This window comes from Lolium perenne, chromosome 3 (assembly GCF_019359855.2).
Source record: "Lolium perenne isolate Kyuss_39 chromosome 3, Kyuss_2.0, whole genome shotgun sequence".
Taxonomy (NCBI): Eukaryota; Viridiplantae; Streptophyta; class Magnoliopsida; order Poales; family Poaceae; genus Lolium; species Lolium perenne.
The window spans coordinates 238306633-238325561 of NC_067246.2; the positions used below are offsets into that span (position 1 = coordinate 238306633).

At 42.8% G+C, this 18929-nt stretch overlaps 1 protein-coding gene across 1 annotated transcript; it reads right to left on the reverse strand.

The window, feature by feature from the left end:
• Window positions 1-15422: 15422 nt before the first annotated feature.
• On the reverse strand, window positions 15423-15932 carry LOC139838120 (uncharacterized). Its single transcript, XM_071827475.1, has one exon. It carries the CDS (start codon window positions 15930-15932, stop codon window positions 15423-15425), a length of 510 nt encoding a protein of 169 aa, XP_071683576.1.
• Between the last annotated feature and the right edge of the window lie 2997 nt (window positions 15933-18929).

Genomic DNA, 18929 nt, shown 5'->3' on the forward strand with positions numbered 1-18929 from the left:
AAGACTTTTCATGAATAGTACTTCAAGACAAGCATCAATAAGTCTTGCATAAGAGTTAACTCATAAAGCAATAATTCAAAGTAAAGGCATTGAAGCAACACAAAGGAAGATTAAGTTTTAGCGGTTGCTTTCAACTTATAACATGTATATCTCATGGATATTGTCAACATAGAGTAATATAATAAGTGCAATATGCAAGTATGTAGGAATCAATGCACAGTTCACACAAGTGTTTGCCTCTTGAGGTGGAGAGAAATAGGTGAACTGACTCAACAATGAAAGTAAAAGAATGGTCCTCCATAGAGGAAAAGCATCGATTGCTATATTTGTGCTAGAGCTTTGATTTTGAAAACATGAAACAATTTTGTCAACGGTAGTAATAAAGCATATGTATCATGTAAATTATATCTTACAAGTTGCAAGCCTCATGCATAGTATACTAATAGTGCCCGCACCTTGTCCTAATTAGCTTGGACTACCGGATCATCACAATGCACATGTTTTAACCAAGTGTCACAAAGGGGTACCTCTATGCCGCCTGTACAAAGGTCTAAGGAGAAAGCTCGCATTGGATTTCTCGCTATTGATTATTCTCAACTTAGACATCCATACCGGGACAACATAGACAACAGATAATGGACTCCTCTTTTATGCATAAGCATGTAACAACAATTAATAATTTTCTCATATGAGATTGAGGATATATGTCCAAAACTGAAACTTCCACCATGGATCATGGCTTTAGTTAGCGGCCCAATGTTCTTATCTAACAATATGCATGCTTAACCATAAGGTGGTAGATCTCTCTTACTTCAGACAAGACGAACATGCATAGCAACTCACATGAAATTCAACAAAGAGTAGTTGATGGCGTCCCCAGTGAACATGGTTATCGCACAACAAGCAACTTAATAAGAGATAAAGTGCATAAGTACATATTCAATACCACAATAGTTTTTAAGCTATTTGTCCCATGAGCTATATATTGCAAAGGTGAATGATGGAATTTTAAAGGTAGCACTCAAGCAATTTACTTTGGAATGGCGGAGAAATACCATGTAGTAGGTAGGTATGGTGGACACAAATGGCATAGTGGTTGGCTCAAGGATTTTGGATGCATGAGAAGTATTCCCTCTCGATACAAGGTTTAGGCTAGCAAGGTTATTTGAAACAAACACAAGGATGAACCGGTGCACCAAAACTCACATAAAAGACATATTGGAAACATTATAAGACTCTACACCGTCTTCCTTGTTGTTCAAACTCAATACTAGAAATTATCTAGACCTTAGAGAGACCAAATATGCAAACCAAATTTTAGCATGCTCTATGTATTTCTTCATTAATAGGTGCAAAGTATATGATGCAAGAGCTTAAACATGAGCACAACAATTGCCAAGTATCACATTACCCAAGACATTATAGCAATTTACTACATGTATCATTTTCCAATTCCAACCATATAACAATTTAACGAAGAAGAAACTTCGTCATGAATACTATGAGTAGAAACTAAGGACATACTTGTCCATATGCTACAGCGGAGCGTGTCTCTCTCCCACAAAGTGAATGCTAGGATCCATTTTATTCAAACAAAACAAAAACAAAAACAAACCGACGCTCCAAGCAAAGCACATAAGATGTGATGGAATAAAAATATAGTTTCAGGGGAGGAACCTGATAATGTTGTCGATGAAGAAGGGGATGCCTTGGGCATCCCCAAGCTTATATGCTTGAGTCTTCTTAGAATATGCAGGGGTGAACCACCGGGGCATCCCCAAGCTTAGAGCTTTCACTCTCCTTGATCATGTTGCATCATACTCCTCTCTTGATCCTTGAAAACTTCCTCCACACCAAACTTAGAACAACTCATTAGAGGGTTAGCGACAATAAAAATTAACATGTTCAGAGGTGACACAATCATTCTTAACACTTCTTGACATTGCATAAAGCTACTGGACATTAATGGATCAAAGAAATTCATCCAACATAGCAAAAGAGGCAATGCGAAATAAAAGGCAGAATCTGTCAAAACAGAACAGTTCGTATTGACGAATTTTATCGAGGCACCAGACTTGCTCAAATGAAAATGCTAAAACTGAATGAAAGTTGCGTACATATCTGAGGATCACTCACGTAAATTGGCATAATTTTCTGAGTTACCTACAGAGAAAACAGCCCAGATTCGTGACAGCAAAGAAATCTGTTTCTGCGCAGTAATCCAAATCTAGTATGAACTTTACTATCAACGACTTTACTTGGCACAACAAAACACTAAACTAAGATAAGGAGAGGTTACTACAGTAGTAAACAACTTCCAAGACACAAAATAAAAACAAAGTACTGTAGTAAAAACATGGGTTGTCTCCCATAAGCGCTTTTCTTTAACGCCTTTCAGCTAGGCGCAGAAAGTGTGTATCAAGTATTATCAGAGAGTGGTGCATCATCCTTACATTGGGCTTTATCCTTACCTTTCTTGTTGTTTTTCTTTCTCTTTGATTTAGGAAATGTATGATTCCCCCCCGGTATAGAGGTGAAATCCAGGATGCCTTCTCCCACATCTATGACTGCTCCCAATAGTTTTAGCAGGGATCTTCCGAGTGTGATTTTTCCTGTCCCTACACATTCAATAACAAGATAATCAATGGATATTGTTCTTCCAAGAATGGTTGTATGCACACCTGCGGCTATTCCTTTAGGAATTATAACAGAGTTATCAATGAGAGTTATTTCTTCTCCTCCTTCATCAACTCCCCAAAGTTTCAAAGATTTATAAATGCTCTCAGGTATAAGGCAAAATTCAGACATAATATCACAGTTGGCACGAAGAGTTTGATCACCGATAACAATTTTAACAGTAGGATCCCATAATGAAGGTTTAGAGTTCACTAAAACTTGTTCAAGACGATTACGAACATGGTGATAGTTGTCATCCAGGCGAGATGTACTTATCTCGAGATTGTTTAATCTATTATAAATGCTAATAAGGGCTGAATCAAAGTTATTAGCTGAATCATGTGATGCAACCAACTTCTTTATGGCATTAAAAGCTTGATCCCCATTGCAATGAAGGAAATCTCCTCCCACTAAAGTATCCAAGGCATATCTATAGCGAATCATAAGACCAAAATAAAAATTACTAAGGAGCAAACTTAGAGTCATTTGAGGTTCAGTTTTACGATAAGAAGTAAAAAATTCTAGACCAAGCATCCTTAAAACTCTCCTCATCCCCTTGTTTAAAAGTGAAGACTAATTCTTCAGGCGAAGAAGTAACAGGTTCAGAGCTAGACATGGTAACAAAAGTAACTAATTTTTTTGTATTTGTAATATAGAGTGCAAGACAGTAAATAAAGCAAACTAGTAAATGCAAGTAACTAATTTTTTTGTGTTTTTGATATAGCAAACAAGATAGCAAATAAAGTAAAACTAGCAACTAATTTTTTTTGTATTTTGATTTAGTGCAGCAAACAAAGTAGTAAATAAAACTAAGCAAGACAAAAACAAAGTAAAGAGATTGGGAAGTGGAGACTCCCCTTGCAGCGTGTCTTGATCTCCCCGGCAACGGCGCCAGAAAAAGAGCTTGATACGCGTACAACATGCGTCCGTTGGGAACCCCAAGAGGAAGGTGTGATGCGTACAGCGGCAAGTTTTCCCTCAGTATGAAACCAAGGTTTATCGAACCAGTAGGAGCCAAGAAGCACGTTGAAGGTTGATGGCGGCGAGATGTAGTGCGGCGCAACACCAGGGATTCCGGCGCCAACGTGGAACATGCACAACACAACCAAAGTACTTTGCCCCAACGAAACAGTGAGGTTGTCAATCTCACCGGCTTGCTGTAACAAAGGATTAGATGTATAGTGTGGATGATGATTGTTTGCAGAAAACAGTAGAACAGTATTGCAGTAGATTGTATTTCAGTATAGAGAATTGGACCGGGGTCCACAGTTCACTAGAGGTGTCTCTCCCATAAGATAAACATCATGTTGGGTGAACAAATTACAGTTGGGCAATTGACAAATAAAGAGGGCATGACCATGCACATACATATTATGATGAGTATTGTGAGATTTAATTGGGCATTACGACAAAGTACATAGACCGCTATCCAGCATGCATCTATGCCTAAAAAGTCCACCTTCAGGTTATCATCCGAACCCCCTCCAGTATTAAGTTGCTAACAACAGACAATTGCATTAAGTATTGCGCGTAATGTAATCAGTGACTATATCCTCGAACATAGCACTAATGTTTTATCCCTAGTGGCAACAGCACATCCATAATCTTAGAGATTTCTGTCACTTCCCCGGATTCACGGAGACATGAACCCACTATCGAGCATAAATACTCCCTCTTGGAGTTACAAGCATCTACTTGGCCAGAGCATCTACGAGTAACGGAGAGCATGCAAGATCATAAACAACACATAGACATAACTTTGATAATCAACATAACAAGTATTCTCTATTCATCGGATCCCAACAAACGCAACATATAGAATTACAGATAGATGATCTTGATCATGTTAGGCCGCTCACAAGATCCAACAATTAAGCACAATGGGGAGAAGACAACCATCTAGCTACTGCTATGGACCCATAGTCTAGGGGTAGACTACTCACACATCACTTCGGAGGCGACCATGGCGGCGTAGAGTCCTCCGGGAGATGATTCCCCTCTCCGGCAGGGTGCCGGAGGCGATCTCCTGAATCCCCCGAGATGGGATTGGCGGCGGCGGCGTCTCTGGAAGGTTTTCTGTATCGTGGCTCTCGGTACTGGGGGTTTCGCGACGGAGGCTTTAAGTAGGCGGAAGGGCAGGTCAAGAGGCGGCACGAGGGGCCCACACCATAGGGCCGCGCGGCCAGGGCAGGGGCCGCGCCGCCCTAGGGTTTGGCTGCCTCGTGGCCCCACTTCGTCTCCTCTTCGGTCTTCTAGAAGCTTCGTGGCAAAATAGGACCCTGGGCGTTGATTTCGTCCAATTCCGAGAATAATTCGTTACTAGGATTTCTGAAACCAAAAACAGCAGAAAATAGCAACTGGCACTTCGGCATCTTGTTAATAGGTTAGTTCCAGAAAATGCACGAATATGACATAAAGTGTGCATAAAACATGTAGATAACATCAATAATGTGGCATGGAACATAAGAAATTATCGATACGTCGGAGATGTATCAGGGCCCAGAGTATATCTATCCGTCATCGGGATGGACAAATCCCACTGTTGATCCATATGCCTCAACTCATACTTTCCAGATACTTAATCCTACCTTTATAACCACCCATTTACGCAGTGGTGTTTGGTGTAATCAAAGTACCTTTCCGGTATAAGTGATTTACATGATCTCATGGTCATAAGGACTAGGTAACTATGTATCGAAAGCTTATAGCAAATAACTTAATGACGAGATCTTATGCTACGCTTAATTGGGTGTGTCCATTACATCATTCATACAATGATATAACCTTGTTATTAATAACATCCAATGTTCATGATTATGAAACTAATCATCCATTAATCAACAAGCTAGTTTAAGAGGCATACTAGGGACTTTTTGTTGTCTACATATCACACATGTACTAATGTTTCGGTTAATACAATTATAGCATGATATATAAACATTTATCATAAACATAAAGATATAAATAATAACCACTTTATTATTGCCTCTAGGGCATATCTCCTTCAGTCTCCCACTTGCACTAGAGTCAATAATCTAGATTACATTGTAATATACCTAACACCCATGGCATTCTGGTGTTGGTCATGCTTTGCCCTAGGGAGAGCTTTAGTCAACGGATCTGCTACATTCAGATCAGTGTGTACTTTGCAAATCTTTACTTCTCCATCTTCGATGTACTCGCGAATCGAGTGGTAACGCAGCTTGATATGCTTCAGCCTCTTGTGTGACCTTGGCTCTTGTGCATTGGCGATGGCACCCATGTTATCACAGTAAATGATTAATGGGTCCAATGCACTAGGAACCTCACCGTGCTCTACTTTGAACGTCTTCATCCATACCGCTTCGATGAAGCCTAAAGCCGCTTATGTACTGCGATTCTGTTGAAGACTTCGCCACCGTGCAATCGCTTCGAGCTTGCCCAAAGATACTTGCAGCACCATTCAATATAAACACGTACCTGCATTGTGACTTAGAGTCATCGGGATCAGTGTTCCAACTTGCATCGGTGTAACCACTTACAACGAGCTCTTGGTCACCTCCATAACAAAGAAACATATCCTTAGTTCTTTTCAAGTACTTCAGGATATTCTTGATCGCTGTCCGATGTTCCATTCTGGATCACTTTGATATTTGCTAGTCAAACTAACGGCATGTGCTATATCCGGTCTAGTACATAGCATGGCATACATGATAGATCCCTCTGCCGAGGCATAGGGGATTTTACTCATCCTTTCTCTTTCTTCTGCCGTAGCCAGTCCTTGAGTCTTACTCAAGACTTTGCCTCGTAACATAGGTAAGAACCCTTTCTTACTTTCGTCCATTCTAAACTTCTTTAGAATCTTGTCCAGATATGTACTCTGTGATAGCCCTATTAGGCGTCTTGATCTATCTCTATAAATCTTGATGCCTAATATATATGATGCTTCACCAAGGTCTTTCATTGAAAAACTATTATTCAAATAACCTTTTACACTGCTTAATAGTTCTATATCATTCCCGATCAACAATATGTCATCTACATATAATATCAGGAATGCTACAGAGCTCCCACCCACTTTCTTGTAAATACAGGCCTCTCCATGACACTGTATAAACCCGAAGTCTTTGATCACCTTATCAAAGCGTCGGTTCCAACTTCTCGATGCTTGCTTCAGTCCATAGATTGAACGCTGAAGTTTGCATACTTTGTCAGCATTTTTAGGATCGACAAAACCTTTGGGTTGTACCATATACAACTCTTCCTCAATGTCTCCATTAAGGAACGCCGTTTTGACATCCATCTGCCAAATCTCATAATCGAAAAATGCAGCTATTGCTAACAAAATCCTTACAGATTTTAGCTTCGCTACAGGAGAGAAAGTCTCATCGTAGTCAACTCCTTGAATTTGTCGGAAACCCTTTGCGACAAGTCGAGCTTTATAGACAGTAATATTACCATCAGCATCTGTTTTTCTCTTGAAGATCCATTTATTTTCGACAGCCTTTCGGCTATCAGGTAAGTCTACCAAAGTCCATACTTTGTTATCATACATGGATCCCATTTCGGATTTTATGGTTTCTTGCCATTTGTTGGAATCTGGGCTCATCATTGCTTCTTCATACGTCGCAGGGTCCTCATCATTGTTATCCACAATCATGACATTTAGACAAGGATCATACCAATCAGGAGTGGCACGTTCCCTTGTCGATCTGCGAGGTTCAGTAGTTTCCTCATTCGAAGTTTCATGATCATTATCATTAACTTCCTCTGTTGCCGGTATAGGCGGTACAGGTACAACTTCGATCTTGCGCTACTCGATCAACGAGTATAGATTCATCAATCTCATCGAGTTCTACTTTTCTTCCAGTCACTTCTTTAGTGAGAAATTCTTTCTCAAGAAAGGTTCCGTTCTTAGCAACAAAGATTTTGCCTTCGGATCTGTGATAGAAAGTGTACCCTATAGTTTCCTTAGGGTATCCTATGAAGACGCATTTTTCCGCTTTGGGTTCTAGCTTGTCCGGTTGTAACTTCTTTACATAGGCTTCGCAACCTCAAACTTTCAGGAACGACAGCTTAGGTTTCTTATTAAACCATAGTTCATACGGTGTCGTTTCTACGGATTTTGATGGTGCTCTATTTAAAGTGAATGCGGCTGTCTCTAATGCATAACTCCAAAATGATAACGGCAAATCAGTAAGAGACATCATAGAATGAACCATATCTAAGAGAGTTCGATTACGACGTTCGGACACACCGTTACGTTGAGGTGTTCCTGGCGGTGTCAATTGTGAAAGTATTCCGCATTTCTTTAAATGCATGCCAAACTCATAACTCAGATATTCACCTCCACGATCAGATCGTAGAAATTTAATCTTCTTGTTACGTTGATTTTCTACTTCACTTTGAAATTCCTTAAACTTCTCGAAAGTTTCGGATTTATGTTTCATGAAATAGATATACCCATATCTACTCAGATCATCTGTGAAGGTTAGAACATAACGATAACCACCGCGCGATGCTACGCTCATTGGTCCGCACACATCGGTATGTATGATTTCCAATAAGTCAGTAGCTCGCTCCATCATACCAGAAAATGGAGTCTTAGTCATTTTGCCCATTAGACATGCTTCGCATCTATCAAGTGACTCAAAGTCAAGTGATTCAAGTAATCCATCAGTATGGAGTTTCTTCATACGTTTCACTCCAATATGACCAAGACGACAGTGCCACATATAAGTAGAATTATCATTCAATTTAATTCGCTTAGCATCAATGTTATGTATATGCGTATCACTACTATCGAGATCTAACAGAAATAAGCCATTCTTTTGTGGTGCTCGACCATAAAAGATATTATTCATAAAAATAGAACAACCATTATTCCCAGACTTGAATGAATAACCGTCTTGCATTAAACAAGATCCAGATATAATGTTCATGCTCAACGCTGGTACATAATAACAATTATTTAGGCTTAAAACTAATCCCGAAGGTAGATGTAGAGGAAGTGTGCCGACTGCGATCACTTTGACCTTGGATCCGTTTCCAACGCGCATCGTCACTTCATCTTTCAGCAGTTGTCGTTTATTCTTTAGTTCCTGTTTCGAGTTACAAATATGAGCAACCGAACCAGTATCAAATACCCAGGTACTAGAACGAGAACCAGTGAAATGAACATCTATAACATTTATATCAAATATACCTTCTTTCTTCTTCTTGACAAGGCCGCTCTTCAGATTAGCCAGATACTTGGAGCAATTACGCTTCCAGTGTCCCTTCTCCTTGCAGTAATAGCACTTAGCATCAGGCTTAGGGCCGTTCTTAGGTTTCACGGGAGGCGTGGCAGCTTTCTTGCCACCCTTCTTGAATTTTCCCTTAGACTTGCCCTGTTTCTTGAAACTGGTGGTCTTGTTGACCATCAACACTTGGTGCTCTTTCTTGATCTCAATCTCAGCAGCTTTTAGCATGCCAAAGAGTTCAGGTAACTCCTTGTTCATGTTCTGCATATTGTAGTTCATCACAAAGTTCTTGTAACTTGGTGGCAGTGATTGAAAGACACGATTAATCCCCAGTCTGTTAGGAATCACTATTCCCAAGTCACTGAGTTTCTTCGTATGCCCGGTCATGGCGAGCATGTGCTCACTAACGGAGCTGCCTTCTTCCATCATGCAGCTGAAGAATTGTTTCAATGCTTCATAGCATTCCACGGCCGCATGAGTCTCAAAAATAGCTTTCAGCTCTTTCATCAACTCATGAGGATCGTGGTGCTCAAAACGTTTTTGAAGATCGGATTCCAGACTGCATAGGATGGCACACTGAACTTGAGAGTACCGTATTTTCCGAGTCTCGTAAACAGCTTTTACTTCATCGATTTCAGTTTCTGCAGGAGGGTCACCTAGCGGTGCATCAAGCACATATTGCAGATTTCCGCCAGAGAGGAAGATCCTCACATGACGGAACCAGTCGGTGAAGTTGCTACCGTTGCTCTTAAGTTTCTCTTTCTCTAGGAACTGATTAAAATTGATTGGGGACGCCATCTCTACAACATATATTTGCAAAAGTTTAGACTAAGTTTATGACAAATTGAGTTCAAATTTTAATTCAACATAATTAAAAATCTAGGTGAACTCCCATTCAAAACAATATCCCTCGCATTGTCTTAGTGATCACACGAACCAAATCCACCACACCTAAACCCGATCATCACGAGAAAGGGTGTGATTTCAATGGCGAACACTCAAAGTGTTCATCATATCAACCATATGATTCATGCTCTACCTTTCGGTATCACGTGTTCCGAGACCATGTCTGTACATGCTAGGCTCGTCAAGGCCACCTTAGTATCCGCATGTGCAAAACTGTCTTGCACCCGTTGTATGTACTTATTGAATCTATCACACCCGATCATCACGAGATGCTTCGAAACGACAAGACTTGGTAACGGTGCTACTAAGGATGAACACTTTATTATCTTGAGATTTTAGTGAGGGATCATCTTATAATGATACCGTCGCGATCTAAGCAAAATAAGATGCATAAAAGGATTAACATCACATGCAGTTCATATGTGATATGATATGGCCCTTTTGTCTTTGCTCCTTTGATCTTCATCTCCAAAGCACGGACATGATCTCCATCATCTTCGGGCATGATCTCCATCATCGTCGGCGTAGCGTCAAGGTCAATGGCGCCGTCTTCATGATTGTCCTCCATGTAGCAACTATTACAACTACTTTGAAATACTACTCAACATGAAATTTAAAGACAACCATAAGGCTCCTGCCGGTTGCCACAATACAATAATGATCATCTCATACATATTCATCATCACATTATGGCCATATCACATCACCAAACCCTGCAAAAACAAGTTAGACGTCTCTAATTTGGTTTGCATATTTTACGTGGTTTAGGGTTTTCGAGAGAGATCTAATCTACCTACGAACATGAACCACAACGTTGATACTAATGTTTTCAATAGAAGAGTAAATTGAATCTTCACTATAGTAGGAGAGACAGACACCCGCAAAGCCTCTTATGCAATACAAGTTGCATGTCGAACGAGGAACAAGTCTCATGAACGCGGTCATGTAAAGTTAGTCCGAGCCGCTTCATCCCACTATGCCACAAAGATGCAAAGTACTCAAACTAAAGATAACAAAAGCATCAACACCCACAAAACCATTGTGTTCTACTCGTGCAACCATCTATGCATAAACCTGGCTCTGATACCACTGTAGGATAACGTTGCATAGAAAACAAAAAAATTCCTACCGTGAACACGCAATCCAAGCCAAGATGCAATCTAGAAGACGGTAGCAACGAGGGGGTATCGAGTCTCACCCTTAAAGAGATTCCAAAGCCTACAAGAGGAGGCTCTTGTTGCTGCGGTAGACGTTCACTTGCCGCTTGCAAAAGCGCGTAGAAGATCTTGATCATGATCGGTTCCGGCGCCACGAACGGGCAGCACCTCCGTACTCGGTCACACGTTCGGTTGTTGATGAAGACGACGTCCACCTCCCGTTCCAGCGGGCAGTGGAAGTAGTAGCTCCTCTTGAATCCGACAGCACGACGGCGTGGTGTCGGTGGCGGTGGAGAACTCCGGCGGAGCTTCGCTAAAGCTACGCGGAAGATATGGAGGAGAGGGGGCGGCTAGGGTTTGGGAGGGGGTGGCCGGCCACTTCAAAGGGGGGCGGCCAGCTTGTGGTCTTGGGGTGGCCGGCCCCCTCCCTTGGCCCCTCATTATATAGGTGGATCCCCAAGAGTTGGTCTCCAAGTCTTCGAATAAGACCCGAACCAAAAACCTTCCATATGGAGGGGAAACCTAGCCAAGCTAGGACTCCCACTAGAGGTGGGAGTTCCACCTCCCATATGGGGGGGTGGCCAGCCCCCTAAGGGGGAGTCCACTTGGGACTCCTCCCCCACTAGGGTTGGCCGGCCATGGAGGTGGAGTCCCATGTGGACTCCACCTTCCTTGGTGGTTTCTTCCGGACTTTTCTAGAACCTTCTAGAACCTTCCATAGAACCTTCCGCGACATTTTAATTCACATAAAATGACATCCTATATATGAATCTTATTCTCCGGACCATTCCGGAACTCCTCGTGATGTCCGGGATCTCATCCGGGACTCCGAACAAATATTCGAACTCCATTCCATATTCAAGTTCTACCATTTCAACATCCAACTTTAAGTGTGTCACCCTACGGTTCGTGAACTATGCGGACATGGTTGAGTACTCACTCCGACCAATAACCAATAGCGGGATCTGGAGATCCATAATGGCTCCCACATATTCAACGATGACTTTAGTGATCGAATGAACCATTCACATACAATACCAATTCCCTTTGTCACGCGATATTTTACTTGTCCGAGGTTTGATCTTCGGTATCACTCTATACCTTGTTCAACCTCGTCTCCTGACAAGTACTCTTTACTCGTACCGTGGTATGTGGTCTCTTATGAACTTATTCATATGCTTGCAAGACATTAGACGATATTCCACCGAGAGGGCCCAGAGTATATCTATCCGTCATCGGGATGGACAAATCCCACTGTTGATCCATATGCCTCAACTCATACTTTCCAGATACTTAATCCCACCTTTATAACCACCCATTTACGCAGTGGTGTTTGGTGTAATCAAAGTACCTTTCCGGTATAAGTGATTTACATGATCTCATGGTCATAAGGACTAGGTAACTATATATCGAAAGCTTATAGCAAATAACTTAATGACGAGATCTTATGCTACGCTTAATTGGGTGTGTCCATTACATCATTCATACAATGATATAACCTTGTTATTAATAACATCCAATGTTCATGATTATGAAACTAATCATCCATTAATCAACAAGCTAGTTTAAGAGGCATACTAGGGACTTTTTGTTGTCTACATATCACACATGTACTAATGTTTCAGTTAATACAATTATAGCATGATATATAAACATTTATCATAAACATAAAGATATAAATAATAACCACTTTATTATTGCCTCTAGGGCATATCTCCTTCAACAACCACATCGATAAAGTGTGAATTGAAACCCTTGAGCGATACTGTGAACTGCGGCAACCAGAAAAGTGCGAGGCCACCACTCTGACCCACACTGCTGACCGCAAAACTGCCAGAGAAACCTAGAGACCACATGAAATTCTGGGCTCTAGTGTCCTTCATCTTCGTCTCTGACAAGAAGAGGAAGGAGGGTCGAAAGGTCCGCACAAGCCAGCGGAGATCGCCAACCACCGAGTCCGACCCCAGACCTCGGCAGTTCCAGCATAAAATACTCATTGCGTCGGGCGGGACTGCTCTGCAGTCGCCGCCAGATCCGCCGATCGAGAAGATGCTGCGGAAGCATCTGGTTTGTGTTTCTTGTTTGAGTCCGCCACTAGCTCTTCTCCACCATCCTCAGTGGCTAGATGGGTGGTGGGCACCAGGGGCAGGGCGCCATCCGCAATGTTTGTACGTTGGCGCCACCACCCGGTGCTATATATGCATGCTGGTCAGCTCATCCTTCCGCTGGCCAGCTGACCAGCATGCATATATAGCACCGGGTGTGGCGGCGCATATCTTGCTTGTCTCATCTCATGAATTATAAACCAAAAGAAGCATAGTGTCATGTCGGACATTCTCTCACTCGCGCTAACACAAATTTAGTCTTGTTGCGCTCTTCTTGTGTTTTCTTGACCTTCATTTTGCTTTCTAAGCAGATATCCTCATCACCTTGTATTCCTTTGGCGGTTTGATTTCATTAATAAATGTTATGCTAAAGGTGTTTTCACCTAAAACTAAAGAATGAATTCCACTTTTCCCTCCTAAGATTAATTTTATGAAAAAATGGTGTCACATAATTGATCTTCGAGGTAAAAAGTGGAACTCTCTCAAAACTGAAAGAAGACATCAGAATTTCGAGTTTGCTATTGGTTAGAAAAAAGAGAGAGAGGATGGATTGCATGCAAAAGGAAAAAAAGACAACAACTAGTAATCATCGCAAATTCTCTCTATCCGAGAACTTCCTCTTAGTGGATTGCTCACATGTGTGTACACATACACGGTGAAAAGTTATCTGTTAAGATTTGTGCATTACTATTTTTTGTTGGATTGTGCCTTACTATTCGACGCCACTTGTAGTACATACTCCCTTTGTCCTGAAGTAAGTGTACTTCTAGCTTGCATTTAGTTATTTTCTTTTCTTTTGACCAAACTTAGACAAAAGAGTAGCAACATATATAATATTTAATGTCACATCCGTATATCACGAAACTATATTTTTAAACAGATCAAGTTGTACTAATTCAATCCAATAAATGTAGTTAAATTTTTCAATAAATTTAGTCAAATTTAAGAAAAATTAACTTAAGACAAATGGTAGAAGCACATTTATTTGAGAACGGAGGAAGTATGTGGTTTTATGTTCATTTTTCCAATTAAGGGCAAGACAGCAATATCAAGCTAAGATCAAGTACATCCAGTCTCTATAACAACATTATTTCAAGAACTAGTCTACTATAGCCAGATTAAGAAACAAATACAAAAGGACATGACCCAAAGGTTAAGCAAAAAAAAAAAGTGCTCATGTGTGTATGCCATCCTTGTAATCGCAAAAGAAAGAAGCGTCTCTTTTCTAGTTCTAACATATTTTGAGTCTAATTTTGCACCCCATGGACCATCTTTGTAATTCATCCTCACTGATTCGGCGCATGCATGCACGCCTAGGCCACAACGATACTGTCGTATATACTTCCACCGAAAGATGGGTTTCCACAGCACAACAGATTCCGAAAGAATCCCAACTGCGCACCCATCAACATCTTACCAGCAAAACGAGAACAGAATATGCAAACCCGTCCCCTTTCGGGCCAATCACACAAGGTCGATATGAAACACACAGCTTGACGAGAACCCCACGCGTGATTATTTTATTTTATTTATTTTATTTCCATATATGTATCATATTAGGATCCTTCTCACAGTCTCAATCTCTGCAGCGTCGTCACTGAAGAATTTGAAATTAGATCGAGAGTAGTCAACTAGTGTTAGACGTCTTGAAGGGCCGTCCAACCGCTGCTGGAACAGACATCATGTCCGTACGGTGCGACCGAACTGAACCGACGAATCTGCTCGCCGATAGGCCACCCAGATAAAGGTCCTGCGGAAAAACGTATAGAACGGAGCAAAGAAAACGTTGGGTCGTGACGGCACCAACTCCAGTCTCCAGCCGATCCATTTGATTAAGACTTTGAATTCAAAAAGCATGCAAATCGATCCGCGGCATGAACGAAGAGCCGCCGGTACCAACTGGCGTATTTTTTAGAGTAGCTTTGCCCATCCTTTAACCTTTTCGGTGAGCTAACCTGTAGTGCATGGAGATCGTGACGAGGCACGTCGACACAAGAAAAAACGTATAGAACGGAGCAAAACAACGTTTGATTAGCATGAGAACCAACAAGGATTATTAGGAGGGTGTGGCTGTACACTTGTACTTGTACCTCCAGCTCATCAGGGATAAAGTACCAGGTTTGCTTTGTACTATGGTGACTTCCTCAATCTTGAGCATCTCGAGTCTTCGGTAGTGTTGTGCGGGTGACGTGGCACACTATATCCATGCATACGTTCACGTTCTCTTAGTTTTTTTTAAAGGATACGTCATGGGGAAGGCCTAAGTTACTACACGTTCGGGGCACAGACGCCCGCGCAACGCAACCCCACTACCCAGAGGGTAGCACACACACGGAACTGGGCTACTCGCGGCATCTTCACTTATCTACTAACGCAAAAGAGCCTCTAAAAATCCCAGCGATTCTCCACATCTCCGCCTCAATGGCGATCGCTGAGAACACCACGTCTTTGGAAGGAGCGGCCCTTTCGAACACAATGTCGTTGTGATGTCGCCAAAGACAACAGCAAACGAGGGCAACTCCTGTCCAGAGGTCGCGATCCCCTCCAGGTCCACTACGCTTCTCCTGCAGCCAAGCCACGAAGCTCGAATCCATCTGCGGCATCCAGAGCAACTTTCCCCACCAGCGCAGGCAGGTTGCCCAGACTTCCCGGGACAGCACACAGCCCATGAGAAGGTGGTCTAGAGTCTCGGTACTCTGGTCACAGAAGGGGCATGCAGCCGGGTGCGGAAGTCCACGCCTACTCAATCTGTCAGCAGTCCAGCATCTATTCCTGCTGGCCAGCCAGAGGAAAAGTTTGCAGTTAGGTGGGGCCCTCGAGCGCCAAATCTGGAGCGCCCCTGGCATATCCACCCTGGCTCCAAACATAGCTCGGTAACCTGAGCGCGCAGAGTAAGCAAAATCTTTCTCCCAGCCCCATCTGAAGTTGTCATCCACGCCCTCAATTAGGGCAACAATATGAAATATGCATTAGGTTTTAGCATGGGTCAGATCCATGGGCAGGGTAGAGGACGGCCAATGGACATGTTCACGAGTACCAGAGTGGGATTGATAATGGTCGATGAGATGAAAGCGATAGTAACCCCTTTAGTGAATGACCTTCTCCTCAAGGAAGGGGTGGCCTCCTCTCGAGTGCCCGGGTTCGTCGGCATCGACCTTCTACTCTTACGCCTTGTCATGCAATGGTGGTGGCCGACCTTCTCAATTGTCCTTCTCATGTGATCAGGTACACGTCGGTGTCGTTCTTCTCCTTGTCATTCTTGGTATTGTGGCGGTGGTTGGCCTTCTCTCAAGGCGAGGCACATAGACCTGGAATCTCTCCTGCCACGACGTCGTCAAGTAGTATTGTGAATTTCAGAGAAGGTGGTGTGTGTGCGTCTAGGGTGATGACACCGCAGTCGTAACATGTAGTGCTTGAGGGCACAACAAAGATGGTTCTAGCAAAGTGCCGTCTAAATTCTCCATCTTACAACAACCAGCTATCGACATAAGCTACAACCAAATATTGCATCTCGTCTAACGAAAATCTTCATGTGATAACTCGATTTTCACACGTAGGTCAATTTTCAATCCATCGGCGAAAGTTTAACTTTAACAACCATTCTAGAGGCAAACGACATGGCCAAGGATTTTAAATTTGAGTTGATGTTATTTGTTTTGTTATGATTGAGCTATGTGCATGGGGGGTTTTGTGTTATAGTAATTTGATCATGTGAAGGGTTTAAGTGTCAATTCTTTAAGCATCACGCAGATGAGACCCACAAAACTAGCCACTCACATTTTATGTCCCTTGAAAAAATCTCATAATTTATATGTCACTTATTTAAAGGGTCTGCTTACGGTCATTTGAATTAGAATTAGCTTAGTTCTCAATTAAGTGATGCCACCTAACATTTGAAAATAACTTTTTTGCTGCAACCATAGTGCAAATGGAAAAAGTTGCAACCATGATGCAACTGATTTATTTTGTCTTGAAGTAATAAATATTCAGTTGCAATCATGGCGCAACTAAAATAATCCAGTTGCAACCGTGGCCAACTGACCAACACGAATCTCCACGTAACATCCAATGGGTAAGAAGTTGATTGACTTCTAAGTTAATCCTCATTCAAACAAGAATTAGCAAAACCTCTCTCAAAAGGAAGAATTAGCAAAACCGTTGCTTAAATGTCTCAGCTGCTTGCAGAAGAGTTTGTTTAGACTCATAACAGATACGTTTCCTGTATGAATGGACCCGCTAGATGCACTACAGCGTATAAGGCTTACATCAGTACATCACATAGACGAAGTACCCAAAAAAAAAGGTCGGCAGTGGATGATTTTGTGTATTAGCCATGCACTATTGCGCTAGCTTATTGTTAATACCAAACAAACTTAAGCAGCGTATCAATGACACCCTTTCCGCGGTTGCTAGAAAGGAAGTTCGGTTAGCAATGCAGAGGTTAGTTAATTTGACAGCAGAAAAGGATCCAACCCAAACACGTCCATAGCCCAATATAATTTGTAGGCAGTGATACAATACACTTGAAGTGACAAAGTGAAAGCACAGACTAACAACAGCACTGAAGGAAACGGACATTAAGAAAACATTATATTCTCGTCAACCTTATTCGTCCCGCAAAAAACACCCACGTCAAACTTGTTTTCCTGCTACGGCGTTCGACGTCAGAGCGAACAAATGAGAGCTCGCCACAATGGCGACCTAATGATGCTGGGGGTCTGGTCCTCCGGGGCTCAGCCGCTTGGACTCGGCCGCCACCGGGCCGGCTTGCTGCTGCCCTGCCTCGCCGGGCACCTTCACCGTTGTGGTCTCGGCCGCACTGCTGTCGCGGCCCGCCAGCTCCGCTCCCGGCCATTCTCTCAAGACCCGAGCCGACTCCGTGTCCACGGCGGCGGAGAGCAGCAGCACGGCGCAGACGAAGAGGCCCAGGCTGGTATGTGCCATGGATTGCTACGGAGATGTGACGGAGCTCTGATCGAAGGCTGTTGTGAGCTGTAACGACAATGTATGCCCTACATATCTCACGACCTTGTTGCAAAGATGGATCGAGGTGCTAGCTAGCGAACTGCAGTGTAATGTGTTCTGGAGCTATGAGGCATGCCTACAGCCAGACTACTTATACACATAGCCGTTATGGCATCCACGTCGAGGCATGCTCATATAGCTTTTCAAATGTCAGCAATGGGGACGTATCGGTTAGACGACAGTTGCATCGACGGCTCGCTTTTATTCAAAAGACACCGAAGGGCCAAAAATTCAGAAAAGAAATTGCCTCCATTGAGCGCCCAGCCAATGGCCAGGCCAATCCCCTCCTGAGTGCATGCATGGTGCTCCATTCCAATTCATAGACGACCACACATGCGCTTCAACCACTCGCATTTCCTCGCACTCGCACGGTCACAACTCGCAACCGGACAAAGATCACACAAACCCGTCTTCTTGATCAATCAGCGACGGCCAATGTGGATGCCCGTTGTACCCGGCCGGCGATACGTGCACCGTGCAAAGGTGCAGAGCAACCGGCCAGCTTGGACGGACGCGCCTCCCCCCATCTACCGGATATCACCTGCCGATCTTTGTCGTTCCCGTCGCTTTTTCGCTATAGGTGATAGGTCTGATACATACGATCGAAAAGTTACTCCAACTTTAAATAGATATATCATCTTCGTAGTGACAGTTATCTCACCGATAATTTGGTACTTTTCTGTCTTCAACCGAAGAATGGAGAAAAGGAGAGTCAAACATTGGATGATACAGTTAGGCTAGACGTCGTGTGATGGGTGTTTTGGTTGCGCCAGTAGGACTGGGAGATATGGGAGAGGTCACGTCACAGAGCATTGCTGATTTGGTTGAGCCAGCCGGGT

Coding starts and splice junctions, on each gene's coding strand:
- LOC139838120 (XM_071827475.1), bottom strand. CDS start 15,932: ATGTTTGGAGCCAGGGTGGATATGCCAGGGGCGCTCCAGATTTGGCGC.